This window comes from Coregonus clupeaformis, chromosome 22, assembly GCF_020615455.1.
Source record: "Coregonus clupeaformis isolate EN_2021a chromosome 22, ASM2061545v1, whole genome shotgun sequence".
NCBI classification, from domain to species: domain Eukaryota; kingdom Metazoa; phylum Chordata; class Actinopteri; order Salmoniformes; family Salmonidae; genus Coregonus; species Coregonus clupeaformis.
Window position 1 is genome coordinate 2,563,382 of NC_059213.1, and position 13,442 is coordinate 2,576,823.

A 13,442-nucleotide genomic window follows, 5' to 3' on the forward strand; every position below is an offset into this window, starting at 1 on the left:
TTATTTTAAAATCTATAGGTCCATTATAATTTCTACATATTTTCTATATGGTTTTAGATGTTAATGTTAGGGATGCACCCTAGACTTAGATAGATGACTCAGCTTTGTATCTGTCCCATTCTGGCATCTGTGAGAGCACAGGCAGCTCCTTTGAGTATGAAAATGTATGCACTCACTAACTGTAAGTCACTCTGGATAAGAGTGTCTGCTAAATGACTAAAATGTCAATGTAAATGTGTGGTCCTAAATCAATGTTATTTTACCTGAAATGCATAAGGTCGTTTTTTTTCCTGGATCTTTGTACAATTTTAACCCATTTTGAGTCACACAAAATCGTGTGTTCTCTACTCTACAATTACTCCACAGATAAAGGGGGAAACCGAGTTAGTTTCTTGTAATCTCTCCTCCTTCATGGCTTCTTCTTCTTCGTCTTCTTCTTCTTCTTCTTCTGTGGACTTTATATGGCGGTTGGCTACCAACTTTAAAGTGCATTGCCACCACCAACTGGACTGGAGTGTGGACCTCAGTTCAGCTTTCATTCACCCAAGTGGGAATATGTTCCTAAAAACGCGAGCAGTTTGGATGAAATGATTGAATAACATCTATGTGTAACGCCTCAATCACACCGTGAGTCTATTTGCATTTTTGTACACCAGAAGTACATTCATTTCCAATGTAACGCTGCGTTTGCCTTGCAGCAGTTGCAGTGCGTTCTGTCGCCTTGATCACACCAACAGCGTCCTTGGGCAAAATGGGACGCAACATCATCTGGATATGTCTTCAACAAAAGTTCAACATTCGCCTTCCGTTACCATTTATTTTAAGCCGGGACGCATACAGTTTGCATAAGTTCGATAAATCCAACATATGCACCAAACATAACTTTTGTTGCACACATATCCAGATGATGCTGTTTACTATTTTGCCTCCCATATTTCTGTGATCAAGGCGTAACTTTATTTTGCTACGATGGCAGAATGACGAATTCGTGAGGACTCAACAAGAAGGAATATAGCCTACATTATAACGATAACTTGAAAACGAAATATGATAAAAAGTATTAAGGTGGAATGGGCGTTGCTTTGGTGTCATGTTTCAGGTAAGACACTTATTCCATCATAAGACATTGTCCGGGTTTTGGTGTGTTTTTTAGAGGACAAGCACGGAGCACCATACACTAGCGTAAGATAAGGTGTAATGCAATACATTATGACTGTTGTCCATTTTAATAGCCTATGTATTAATATATATATGTATATAGTATCTCTCCCTAACTATATAAACTATTTAAAATCATGCAGCAGTACACAAGATATTGTGGCCAGTTCTGAAGTTATAGGATGGTGCAACAAGTCATGCATGCAAAGAGCTTTTCTCCTCTTTTGTCCTGGTCAATTTTGACGAAGATTAATGTCTTTCTCTATTTTGTTATAGGTTAGGCCTACTGTAGGTTCTGACCGTTATAATGCTTGAACATGTATTTTTGTGATGATGTTAATTGATGTTAATTATAAAAAATAGGCTATAGGACTAACATAACAGTTTGAGGTGTTTTCCGACACTCGCAAAATGGTGTCAGCTAGATGCAAGAGTTTATAAAAAAAATCATATGCGTTTCAGCACTTTATTAAACAGTGTAAAAAGCTATAGGCTTTTCTAATCTTTTTTTTTCTTTTTTATGTCAGTGTTTGCTTATACTGGATGAGCAGGAAAACAAATAGACAGAGAAACACAGAGCACCACGTTAATGTAGACATTTAGGACTGGTTTCCCGGACACAAATTAAGAATTTTGGAATTAAGAATGAATTTGGAACGTACATATAGAAATATGCTATGTAGAACAAATATGCATCTGACATGTTGAATAAGGAATAAAGTCTGCTCTATTCATGGGATTTCTATCTGCAATGTTCGAGATTGTTTTGCAACTTTATGTGGCCATGGTAACATTACCAGTAACATTACCTGCAACTCAATATTAGGAAGGTGTTCTTAATGTTTTGTACACTCAGTGTATATTCTTTATATGTTTGTAATATTTCTGCTGTTGGGAAGATAATTGTTATGCAGAAGGTGATGTATGTTTGTGCACATGGAAGTCTGATTTATGTTTACTATTGGTTAATCATCATTTTGACAATAACTAGTGTCACGGTTTCGGCCGAGGCGGCTCCTTCTCCTTGTTCGGGCAGGCTTCGGCGGTCGTCGTCTCCGGAGTACTAGCTGCCACCGTTCGATGTTTCATGTTTGATTGGTTTTGTCTGTTTGTTACACCTGTTTATTGTTAAGTGTTCATTAGGCACCCTATTTAGTTCTCTTGTGTTTGGTCAGGTGTTGTGTGTAATTGTTCTATTGTCACGTGTTGTTGTTTGGTCCTCTGTTTTGTGCTCTCTTATTTCGTGTTGTTTAAGAGAGTCCTGCACGTTGTGCGTTCGTACTTTGGACAGTCTAGTGTACGTTTGTTTCGCCTGTGGCCTGTTGCCGTGTTTGGCGTGTACTACGGACTTCACTAAAGACATCTGTTTTTTTTTATCTCTGTGTCCTGCGTGTGATTCCACGTTCCCACTACACTCAACCCTGACAACTAGACTAAATCATTATTTAAATGACAAAAATGTGACTTAATTATGTTTTAGTCAAATCACTAAGACTACACTAAATTTTTAAAATAGTGCCAAAATCACACTGGTTTGGATAGGAAGAAACACTGTGCTGCTCTATTAATTGACTTATCTAAAGTGTTTGACACTGTCGACCATCCTTTACTAATTCAAAGATTGTCTGAACTTGGCCTGGATCAGATAACGTTGATAGTTTTGTTAGCTATAGACTAGGTCATTCTTGTATGTTTTACTGTCTATGTAAATAATATTGGTCGATCTGCATTTTTTTAAAACGTACACCTGCATGCAGATGACACTGTTGTGTATGCTATTGTACATGCTAAGTACATGATGTTTTCCAATTCACTTGCATCTGATGATTTATGCATGTGTACATTGGATGCTGCCCACATTGATCGTGTCCCCTCTTATAAATATCTGGGCATCTGGATTGATGATAAGTTTATATTTTTAAAAGCATATGGATGAGTTAGTTAAGATGTTGAGAATAAAAATGGGCTTCTTCTTTATACAGTGCCTTCGGAAAGTATTCAGACCCCTTGAATTTTTCCGCATTTTGTTACGTTACAGCCTTATTATAAAAATGATTAAATTGTTTTTTTTTCCCTCATCAATCTACACACAATACCCCAAAATGACATAGCAAAAACAGGTTTTAAGACATTTTTGCTAATTTATATTTTTAAACTTACATATGACATTTACATAAGTATTCAGACCCTTTACTCAGTACTTTGTTGAAGTACCTTTAGCAGCGATTATAGCCTGAAGTCTTCTTGGGTATGACGCTACAAGCTTGGCACATCTGTATTTGGGGAGTTTCTCCCATTCTTCTCTGCAGATCCTCTCAAACTCTGTCAGGTTGGATGGGGAGCGTTGCTACACAGCTATTTTCAGGTCTCTCCAGAGATGTTCGATCAGGTTCAATTCTGGGCTATGGCTGGGCCACTCAAGGACATTCAGAGACTTGTCCTGAAGCCACTCCTGCGTTGTCTTGGCTGTGTGCTTAGGGTCGTTGTCTTGTTGGAAGGTGAACCTTCGCCCCAAGTCTGAGTTCCTGAGCGCTCTGGAGCAGGTTTTAATCAAGGATCTCTCTGTACTTTGCTCCGTTCATCTTTACCTCGATCCTGACTAGTCTCCCAGTCCCTGCTGCTGAAAAACATCCCCACAGCATGATGTTGCCACCACCATGCTTCACCGTAGGGATGGTGCCAGGTTTCCTCCAGATGTGATGCTTGGCATTCAGGCCAAAGAGTTCAATCTTGGTTTCATCAGACCATATAATCTTGTTTCTCTTGGTCTGAGAGTCTTTAGGTGCCTTTTGCCAAACTCCAAGCGGGCTGTCATGTGCCTTTTACTGAGGAGTGGCTTCTGTCTGGCTACTCTACCATAAAGGCCTGATTGGTGGAGTGCTGCAGAGATGGTTGTCCTTCTGGAAGGTTCTCCCATCTCCACAGAGGAACTGTAGAGCTCTGTCAGAGTGACCATTGGGTTCTTGGTCACCTCCCTGACCAAGGCCCTTCTCCCCCAATTGCTCAGTTTGGCTGGGCAGCCAGCTCTAGGAAGAGTCTTGCTGGTTCCAAACTTCTTCCATTTAAGAATGATGGAGGGCACTGTGTTCTTGGGGACCTTCAATGCTGCAGACATTTTTTGGTACCCTTCCCCAGATCTGTGCCTCGACACAATCCTGTCTCGGAGCGCTACGGACAATTCCTTCTACTTCATGGCTTGGTTTTTGCATGACATGCACTGTCAACTGTGGGACCTTTTATAGACAGTTCTGTGCCTTTCCAAATCATGTCCAATCAATTGAATTTACCACAGGTGGACTCCAATCAAGTTGTAGAAACATCTCAAGGATGATCAATGGAAACAGAATGCACCTGAGCTCAATTTCGAGTCTCATAGCAAAGTGTCTGAATACTTATGTAAATAAGGTATTTCTGTTAAAAAATATATATACATTTGCTAACATTTCTAAAAATCAGTTTTCGCTTTTTCATTATGGGGTATTGTGTGTAGATTGCGGTGACATTATTTATATGAATGCAACTGCTACTACACTGAAACCATTAGATGCAGTTTAGAACAGCACACTCTGCTTTATTATGGGTGACAGGTTCAGTACACATCATTGCATCCTATATCAGAATGTAGGCTTGCCCTCCCCTAAGTCTCATAGATCAATACGTTGCTCTCTTTTTGTTTATAAAGGCCTCTTGTGCAAACTTCCGTCGTACCTTACTTCATTGTTAAATTACAGACATACGAGTTACCAGACCTGATCACAGGGATGGCTTACTCTAGATGTCCCATTGATCACTACAGAATTACAGTAGGTAAATCTGCATTACGTTTTTTTCCACCCTATATATGGAATGATCTGCAGAGCTCTCTTTGCCTTGACGCTCTGGTGCCTCTAGGGCAATTCAGGTTGTACATTTTGTATAATTTGTGTACATGCAGGGCTCTCTTGCAAAATAGGTTTTGGTCTGAATGGGATTTCACCGTCAAAATAAAGGTACAAAAAAATTAAGTAATAAAGGATTGTGTTTTTTTTACAGTGATGGCATTTCAGTGATTGTGCAATTAACAGCAGAAGAAGAATTTGCTGAGATAGTCTTTATTTCCATGTGAACTTAATTTTAGTGTGTACACTCTTAGAAAAAAAGGTGCTATCTAGAACCTAAAAGGGTTCTTCAGCTGTCCCCATAGGAGAACCCTTTGAAGAACCGTTTTTGGTTTCATCACATCAGGCCTTCACAGCTTTTCTCGATCGCTAAGACACTTTAAATTAAATGTTTCATGAAACTGATCTCCATCATAACCTAATGAGCACAACAGTATACTAAGTCACTCATTGCTTTCACACAAAATGCAAATGCTAAGCACATTTTTGCAAAACAGTAAACCCAACTCTCTACAAAAGATGTAAAACTCAGTTGAGTAAATCATGTAAACATTTGGTGACAGCTGATACAAATTACACCCATGAATGTGAACCTCTTTTGCACATGTGCAAAACTTCTTTACACAATTGTTCAATCAGCAATCAGTCCTTTTTCATACATTAAAATGGTCACTCACCTCTGAGTTGCTGTTTGCAAGGATGGACCAAGTAAGAGGCAGAGGGCAAGGACAAAGGAGAGGTAGAGGGGCCCATAGAGGAAGAGGGGTTCAGATGTGTGGAGGTGGAAAGTTTATGATTACCTTCTACATGACCAGATGTCCCTCCTAGACACAATGGCTGCCTATTGTATGGCAATCACTGCAGAAGACTGGCAAGCGTGAATGCGCCATGCAAGGAGAGATTTTTCCTCGCTGCACTGCATGGGAAAAAATCCAGTGTGATGTTGATGAAATCATGTGGCCTGATTGACAAGAACGAGTGGACTGAATGTGGTGTATATTGTATTGGTTTTGCCTTTTTTATTTTTTATTCTCTGTATATACTGTACAGCATCATTGAATTTGTAAAGGACAACACGGAAAAAGTTAAAAGAAAGCATTTTGTTTCTGGATATTCATGCTCTGAGTGACATTCTTTCTGCTTTGGTCATCTTTGGTAAAATCATCTTAGGAAAAAAAGAATACAGCCCATGCTGTGTGTTAGAAATTGCGTAATTCAAATCTGGTACTGGAACAAGAATCAAGAGATCTTTAATCCAAGCTAAATTTATTATATGCAAAATGTATGTATGATAAGTATGTTGGTTCGTATACGGGCTCACTGAAAAACTTCGCAGGGCAGACAGAGAGCTAAAAACATTGCTCCAGGTTCTTCCTCAAATACTCTGACAGAGAGTTTCCCACCTCTCTGCTGGCCAATCAGAGTAGAGACTTGAGCGTGGTTTAGACTTACTCAGCCAATCCGTTGACGCACTGGCTGTTGCCAGGCATAAGTCCTTATCATAACAACCTGTCTTGGTGAGAAGAGCCAGCTCCCCTAAACACCATTCCTACGTCCAAGGAAGGTTCACAGATCACAAAGAAGCAGTGTTCGTATCTGTGAGAAATAGAAGTCTTATCTATAAGAAATACACGTTTTATCTCATCCTAGCCCCTAACGTTCCTCACATGAATCACAGCCTGTTATGTGAAACAATTTATATCAGTATAGTTCAAACCTATGCTCCTCATTAATGCATTCCTTCTAAGCTATTCATCACTTCAATCCAATTATTAAAAAATAGAACCCAACAAGTGATAATATGTTTACTTATCTTTTATGGTGCATACTATTATTATAGTATCAGCAAATGCCAGATAAATATATAGGAAGTTTAACCATGTTAGGGTATATTGATAGTTGTAGTTACTATTTATTGGGCCATTGTGTAACGATTGATTGAAATAACTTTTCATTAGATAACAAGTTGTATGTTTTGATGGAGGTAGTTGATGTTGTATCATGTATTTAATGTTTTGAGAGTCTTAATGTATTTTGCAAATGAAATGAGTCATTTTGGCCAACGTGTTTCAGTTGGGGCTGCATGTTAATTGTTTGGACACATTTTCTCAAGCATTCGAGAAAAACTGTAATTTGCTACATTGCTATGTTATTAGAGAAGAACTATGATATTTAAGTCAATGTGTTGATATTGAGTCTCTCTTTCTCTCCACAGTGCTCTGTGCAGCCCAGCATTCAGCCCAGACTGAGACTTGGCAGGTGAAAGGCATTGTGGGAAAGTTTCTCTCTTTTCCAGTGAGGGTGTTGAAGTCTGGCAATTTACTTTATGGAGACCTTGGCAATATTGCACAGGTGTACCCTGTTAAACAAAGTAATACCAACCTTGTGAATAGATTTAAATACCGCATTCACTGGAACGATGTTACTGGATTCTTCACTTTGACAGACCTACAAATAGAGGATTCTGGGGTTTATACCGTGGAGAATGCAGATGAAGAGAAGACGACACATACATTTCAGCTGACTGTGTACCGTAAGTGTGTTTGTGTGTGCAGTAGAAACGTTAATAAAGCGTTCTCCCCGCCCCTAGTTCTGTAAAAAGCTGAGGGTTGGGGCTGGAGAAATGTAACCACTCTCAAACTCATAGACAGAGCTATGGATGCAAGGACTGATAAACCATAATATAAAACGTATAGTTTTAACCATGTTTTGAGACTATATAGTGTTTGTTTACAATTCATTTGTTTAAAAACACCAGAGTAAAACAAGCTTATGGGGTTCTCTGAAAGGGACTAAGCTCATAAGGCATTTATAAATTATATTCTTCAAGAATCAATGGGTACATGTCATTAATTTATAATTCCAAAAATTGATTAAACAACTGCTCTTTGCCACTTTAAAGATAAGTTCCATTTCACCAATTCCCATTTTTTCATTATTTGTCTTCCAGATGTTCTGTCCAAACCTCAGGTGACGGTCCATGACAACAACTCCTGTACCATGGTGTGTTCTATGGAGAACGGGAGAGATGTGACACTGTCCTGGTACAGAGGAGGGGAGATACTCAACCAGAGCAGCAGCCCTGACCTGAACATCACCCTCTCTCTACCTCTCAAGGTGGATGAACAGAACAGAGACTCTTACAGATGTGAGGCTGCCAACCCAGTCAGCAAGGAGACCGCTGTTGTTCCAAATTCCTGTATAGAGAGTGATCACTCCAAGGTGGCAGGTAAAAAAAAAACATGTACAGTAGCAATGTTAAATTGCTGATATCCAGACAATATCAAATTCAATATGAAACAATAAGTATGGTAGAGCTCATTTTATGAAACACAATGTTTTAATTAAAACATTGTTTTCTCTCTTTTTACTTTAGATGGTGATGAGAGGACTCGAAGTTGTCTTATTATTGCTGTAATCTGCGTTTTGTTTGCCTCAGGACTTGTTGGACTTGCAATCTATCTAAAGAAGGGTAGAAATGGACACTCACAAGGCAGGTATTTATCTTTTAGCAGGGTGAGGTCATTCTCCTTGTCAAAGTCAAAACATGTTGTGCACAACCTTTTTAAATTATCAAGGATAGTTTTTTGGAAAAATAAGGAAATGTTTGCCTGAACAACGGATGCAGGTCAAATGAAGAGATGTCTTCCACACTTCCTTTGCTTGGTCAGACAGTTAAATTATCTCAGACCACATCTCTAAATGTTGAAAAAGCAGAAGGCACATATACACACAAGAACACTGACAATCATTACTTCATAGCTTCTCTGGCGGCAAAAAGACCGCTAGCACAGACACAGGTATCCATAGTAACTTGAGTCCTTAGTGTTTGCAGAACCTGTCTTGGGGGTGAGCATTTGTGCATATCAGTCAGTTACTCCCACCCACACTGTATATTTCATTTCCTTTATTTGTCTTTATAGATTCACCTGAAAGAAAGCAAGATGACATTCAGTACACAGCCATAACTCACATTAATCCAGCAGATAACCAGGTTAGTAATAATGCTACAGGCTGATAAACATAGGAGACGTAATAAAGCAGCTTTTGCCCATGGCTACAACTCTAGGATTTATTTTTGTGCCAGTAGGTTAATGTGGTCTTGAGTTGCACAGACCACCTGAGTTTGATACCAAAACTGGTTGGTTGTGTTGCATAATGAGAAGCCACTGTAAGGTTCTGTATTTATTTTCTTAGTCAACCTTGTGTTCTTGAATGTAGCCCGGTTTTCTTTGTGTTTTTGAACGTAGCCCTGTCTTTTATTTTTGTTCATTGATTTCACCTGTGTTTGTTACTCACCTAGTCTCATTATCTCCTTATTTAGTTCAGTTCATTCTGTTTGTGCCTTGTGAGGTATTGTTCGTTTTGACTCTACTAAACCTTTTCCTAGCTCGTTTGTGAGAACCAGTTATAGCCTTCAGCCCTAGTTTTTGAGTCTCCTGCCTTTTTGCCTACCTGTGTATGACCATTGCCTGCCTGTGACAACGATTCATGCCTTTTGCGAAGGTGAAATAAACACCTGCCGCCCTCTGCGCGTGAAGCTACACCTTTTTCTCCCTGAGTATTCATTACAGCCACACAGGACATATTGTATATACACTGAACAAAAATATAAATGCAACATGTAAAGTGTTGGTCGCATGTTTCATGAGCTGAAATAAAAGATCCCAGAAATGTTACATATTCACATAAAGCTTATTTATCTCTAATGTTGTGCACAAATATGTTTACATCCCTGTGCCAAGATAATCCATCCACCTGACAAGTGTGGCATGTCAAGAAGCTGATTAAACAGCATGGTCATTACACAGGTGGACCCTTGCCCAGGCATGTGAAATCCGTAGGTTAGGGCCTAATTCATTTATTGACTGATTTCCTTATATGAGCTCTAACTCAGTAAAATCTTTATATTTTTGTTCAGTATAATAATGCATTTAATCTTCCCGTGTCTTTTACAGTATTTGCCAAGTCTGTGGACATTTAATGCTTGGCTTCGTGGTTCCTCCCACTAGCTTTATGAATGGTTCTAGATGTGTTGTGTTGACTGTTGAGTTTCATACATCAAACAATGAGAGTAGACAAGAGAACGTCAGACATGTCTTGTTTCTTTCCTCTGGCACAAAGTATCTAATAACGACACATATTACTCTTTTATTTCCTTGTCCCTCTCAATCCTTCCTCTCCCTGTTTAGGAGGAGCGAACAGGTGTGCTTGGAGACAACCCTAACCTGACATCCGTTTATGATCAAATCCAGTTATATCGCATGGCGAACAGCGATGACATCGACACTGCATGGAGAGAGAAAACAGGAAGTTACTGAGAGGGTGACATGATAATTAATATCCAAGAGAAGGCGTTACATCCTAAAAAAGACAAAATTATAGTAAATATCCATCTAGAAAACTTAATGGAGGCACAGATTATTTGAGAAAATGCCCATTTAACCATTGCACTGTTGTTATTATTTCAGACTTCCTTTGTTGGTAATTCTCAGTCTTTTGTTGAATTGGGGCCTCGATTAGATTCACTGATACAGACAAATTCAATAGCTATGCCTAGGGTTATTAGTAGGATGATCACTCTTTTAAAGTGCCCATTGTCCCAATGTATAGGTTCAAACAAATGGAATCTATCTTTTTAATACAATTCATTAGTGTGTTTGCTATTCTACTGCTGGGCCAAAGCTTATTTTCAGTAGTCTGTTCTGTTGTACACAGCTCCCCTGTATCTTTTCATAGCTGGTCATTGTTTAGCTTGTCAGTGGATATCAGCTGTGTGCATATAATAAATAGAGCAGGTGTTTGAGATAAAGCCACATATTCCTTAGAAGCAGTGGTTGTTAGGCTACGTTGGAAACAAAAAGTCCCCAAGTAAAACATTTTAGTTTCACCATGTACATTCTGTTGAAACATTTCTGAGGGGTTGATCTTGATTTGCCTTTTGACTCAGAAAGTGATCTTGGGTGACATTTTACTCTTATTGCTTTTCGCAAAATGCAGACCTGATTAAGTGTAGTTCAGGTCTTGCTTTGACAACTGTGTTCATGCAGTTTGAATGTACAAAATCAACAGTTTAGTTTATCATGATGGACCATTTATTGCTTTTCCTTGTCTACACAGTTTGTAGCTCATTATCTCTTAAGAATACAATCACCCCCTCCGGCATGCTCCTGCAGACACTCCTTCTATTAGAGCATTTTGTGCTCCACCTACGTTAGCCCACATATATAACTGTGAAAAAGAAATTCTATCGATACCATAGTGAGTTGTGGCACTGTAGGCTATTTCATTTTTATAATTTTGTTTTTCAGAGTTTTGAGATTGGCAACATTTCTCCAGAAATACAACTCCATATTGTGGTTTTAATGTAGCCTACTTCTAGGGTCAAATTAGGAGGGACCACTGTAATTGTTTGGTGGTTTCAAGTGCGTTTCTCTATTTATTGAGTTTAAGTGTATTTGGGACGTTTTGACCCTGTTACTTTTCATTTCAAGCAGCTGTACATTTCTAATTTGAAAAGAATGATGACTAATCCTATTAAAGTTCAAGCATTGCTTTCAAGGAAACAATGTTTTTCTTCTAATGTATTTTCCACATCCAGTGTTTGAACAGTTTTATATTTCAGCATACTGTACTGTACATACTACACTATTCTGTACTCTGAGACAGTGTACTGTAATTGTTAGTGGATTTTAAATAATGTGTTTTTTTATTTATTTTTATTTTATTTCACCTTTATTTAACCAGGTAAGCCAGTTGAGAACAAGTTCTCATTTACAACTGCGACCTGGCCAAGATAAAGCAAAGCAGTGCGATAAAAACAACAACAAAGAGTTACATATGGGGTAAACAAAACATAAAGTCAAAAATAGAAGAAATATATATACAGAAAATATATATACAGTGAGTGCAAATGTAGCAAGTTATGGAGGTAAGGCAATAAATAGGCCATAGTGCAAAATAATTACAATTAGCATTAACACTGGAATGATAGATGTGCAAGAGATGTGCAAATAGAGATACTGGGGTGCAAATGAGCAAAATAAAAAACAATATAGGGATGAGGTAGTTGGGTGGGCTAATTTCAGATGGGCTGTGTACAGGTGCAGTTATCGGTAAGGTGCTCTGACAACTGATAATTAAAGTTAGTGAGGGAGATAAGAGTCTCCAGCTTCAGAGATTTTTGCAATTCGTTCCAGTCATTGGCAGCAGAGAACTGGAAGGAATGGCGGCCAAAGGAGGTGTTGGCTTTGGGGATGACCAGTGAGATATACCTGCTGGAGCGCATACTATGGGTGGGTGTTGCTATGGTGACCAATGAGCTAAGATAAGGCGGGGATTTGCCTAGCAGTGATTTATAGATGGCCTGGAGCCAGAGGGTTTGGTGACGACTATGTAGTGAGGACCAGCCAACAACAGCGTACAGGTCATAGTGGTGGGTAGTATATGGGGCTTTGGTGACAAAACGGATGGTAGCAAAATGTTCTCAAACCTTTCTATGCTTTTACGTTTGGACTGTGGTCATGCATTTTTGTGCCAAAGTGCCATTATTGTAAGTAACATTATTGTGAGTAACAATGACAATTTGTGAAATATGCCATGTCAATCAATATGCAAATTTAAACATTGAGTACCTTAACACTTTCAATTTGATTGCTGATTTATAGCATAGCTCCACATTGTCAAGTGACGTTTTCAACGGAAATCACGGAAGTGGGATACGAAGCAAACTTTCCCTGATGAAAGCAGTTAATCCAAGCCTGAATTCAAACAATAACGACACACATAGCATTTTTGTTGTATTATAACTGGATTATAGCTGCCATCCAAATGTTGTTAACGATATATAGGCCGAATGTCATTGTCAACTCCATTACACTGAAAAGTTACTCAAACTTCAACCAGTAAATGCTAGCGAAGGCTAGCTATGCTAGCTATTCTACCAGTCTTTCTTAATGAGTGTTGTTAGCAAGCTAATAGCACATCATCAAACAAACATTTCAATTTTTAAGGGGTATGCAGTAGGTTCATAACGATATCACCAAAGTATGTTGTATTGGACATTTCAAACAACATTACCAGCTAATGAGAAAACAGTCGTGGTAATTAATTTAAGATAATTAACAAGATTTAACAAGGCAACCTTGGGGCAAATTTTAGTAGGTACCAACGGCTGATTTTGAGGGATTTTTACATCCGTACACCACTAGAGAGGTGTGGCCGCTGTCAAACGTCATTCATGAGGAACTATCAGAGGTCAATGTCTGCGCCGGCCCAGACGTGGTGACATCATCACGTTTTATTAAATTAAACCCCTGCCTTTTTTCATTTGGCCAAAAGTCTGCCCTCTCTCCTCTGTCCTCATTCCTCCGTATCTCGGAAACCAATAAGTGGTCGAGGAGAGTG

General features: G+C 38.9%; 1 protein-coding gene across 4 annotated transcripts; it reads left to right on the forward strand.

Annotated features, from left to right (window-relative positions):
• Positions 1 to 997: 997 nt before the first annotated feature.
• On the forward strand, positions 998 to 11,619 carry LOC121558433. Of its 4 annotated transcripts, none has more exons than XR_006657217.1 (6): positions 998 to 1,099; positions 7,252 to 7,569; positions 7,987 to 8,265; positions 8,413 to 8,533; positions 8,960 to 9,030; positions 10,229 to 11,619. XR_006657217.1 is itself a non-coding variant. In XM_045206324.1 (6 exons), the coding sequence occupies exons 1-6, from the start codon at positions 1,048 to 1,050 to the stop codon at positions 10,355 to 10,357; spliced, it is 966 nt and encodes a 321-aa protein (XP_045062259.1). In that variant the 5' UTR covers positions 998 to 1,047; the 3' UTR covers positions 10,358 to 11,619. The 4 variants fall into 4 exon arrangements, 3 of the variants coding, with proteins under 3 accessions (XP_045062259.1, XP_045062260.1, XP_045062261.1); XM_045206324.1 differs by having other exon boundaries at positions 8,413 to 8,529; XM_045206325.1 differs by lacking the exon at positions 8,960 to 9,030.
• Positions 11,620 to 13,442: the final 1,823 nt, after the last annotated feature.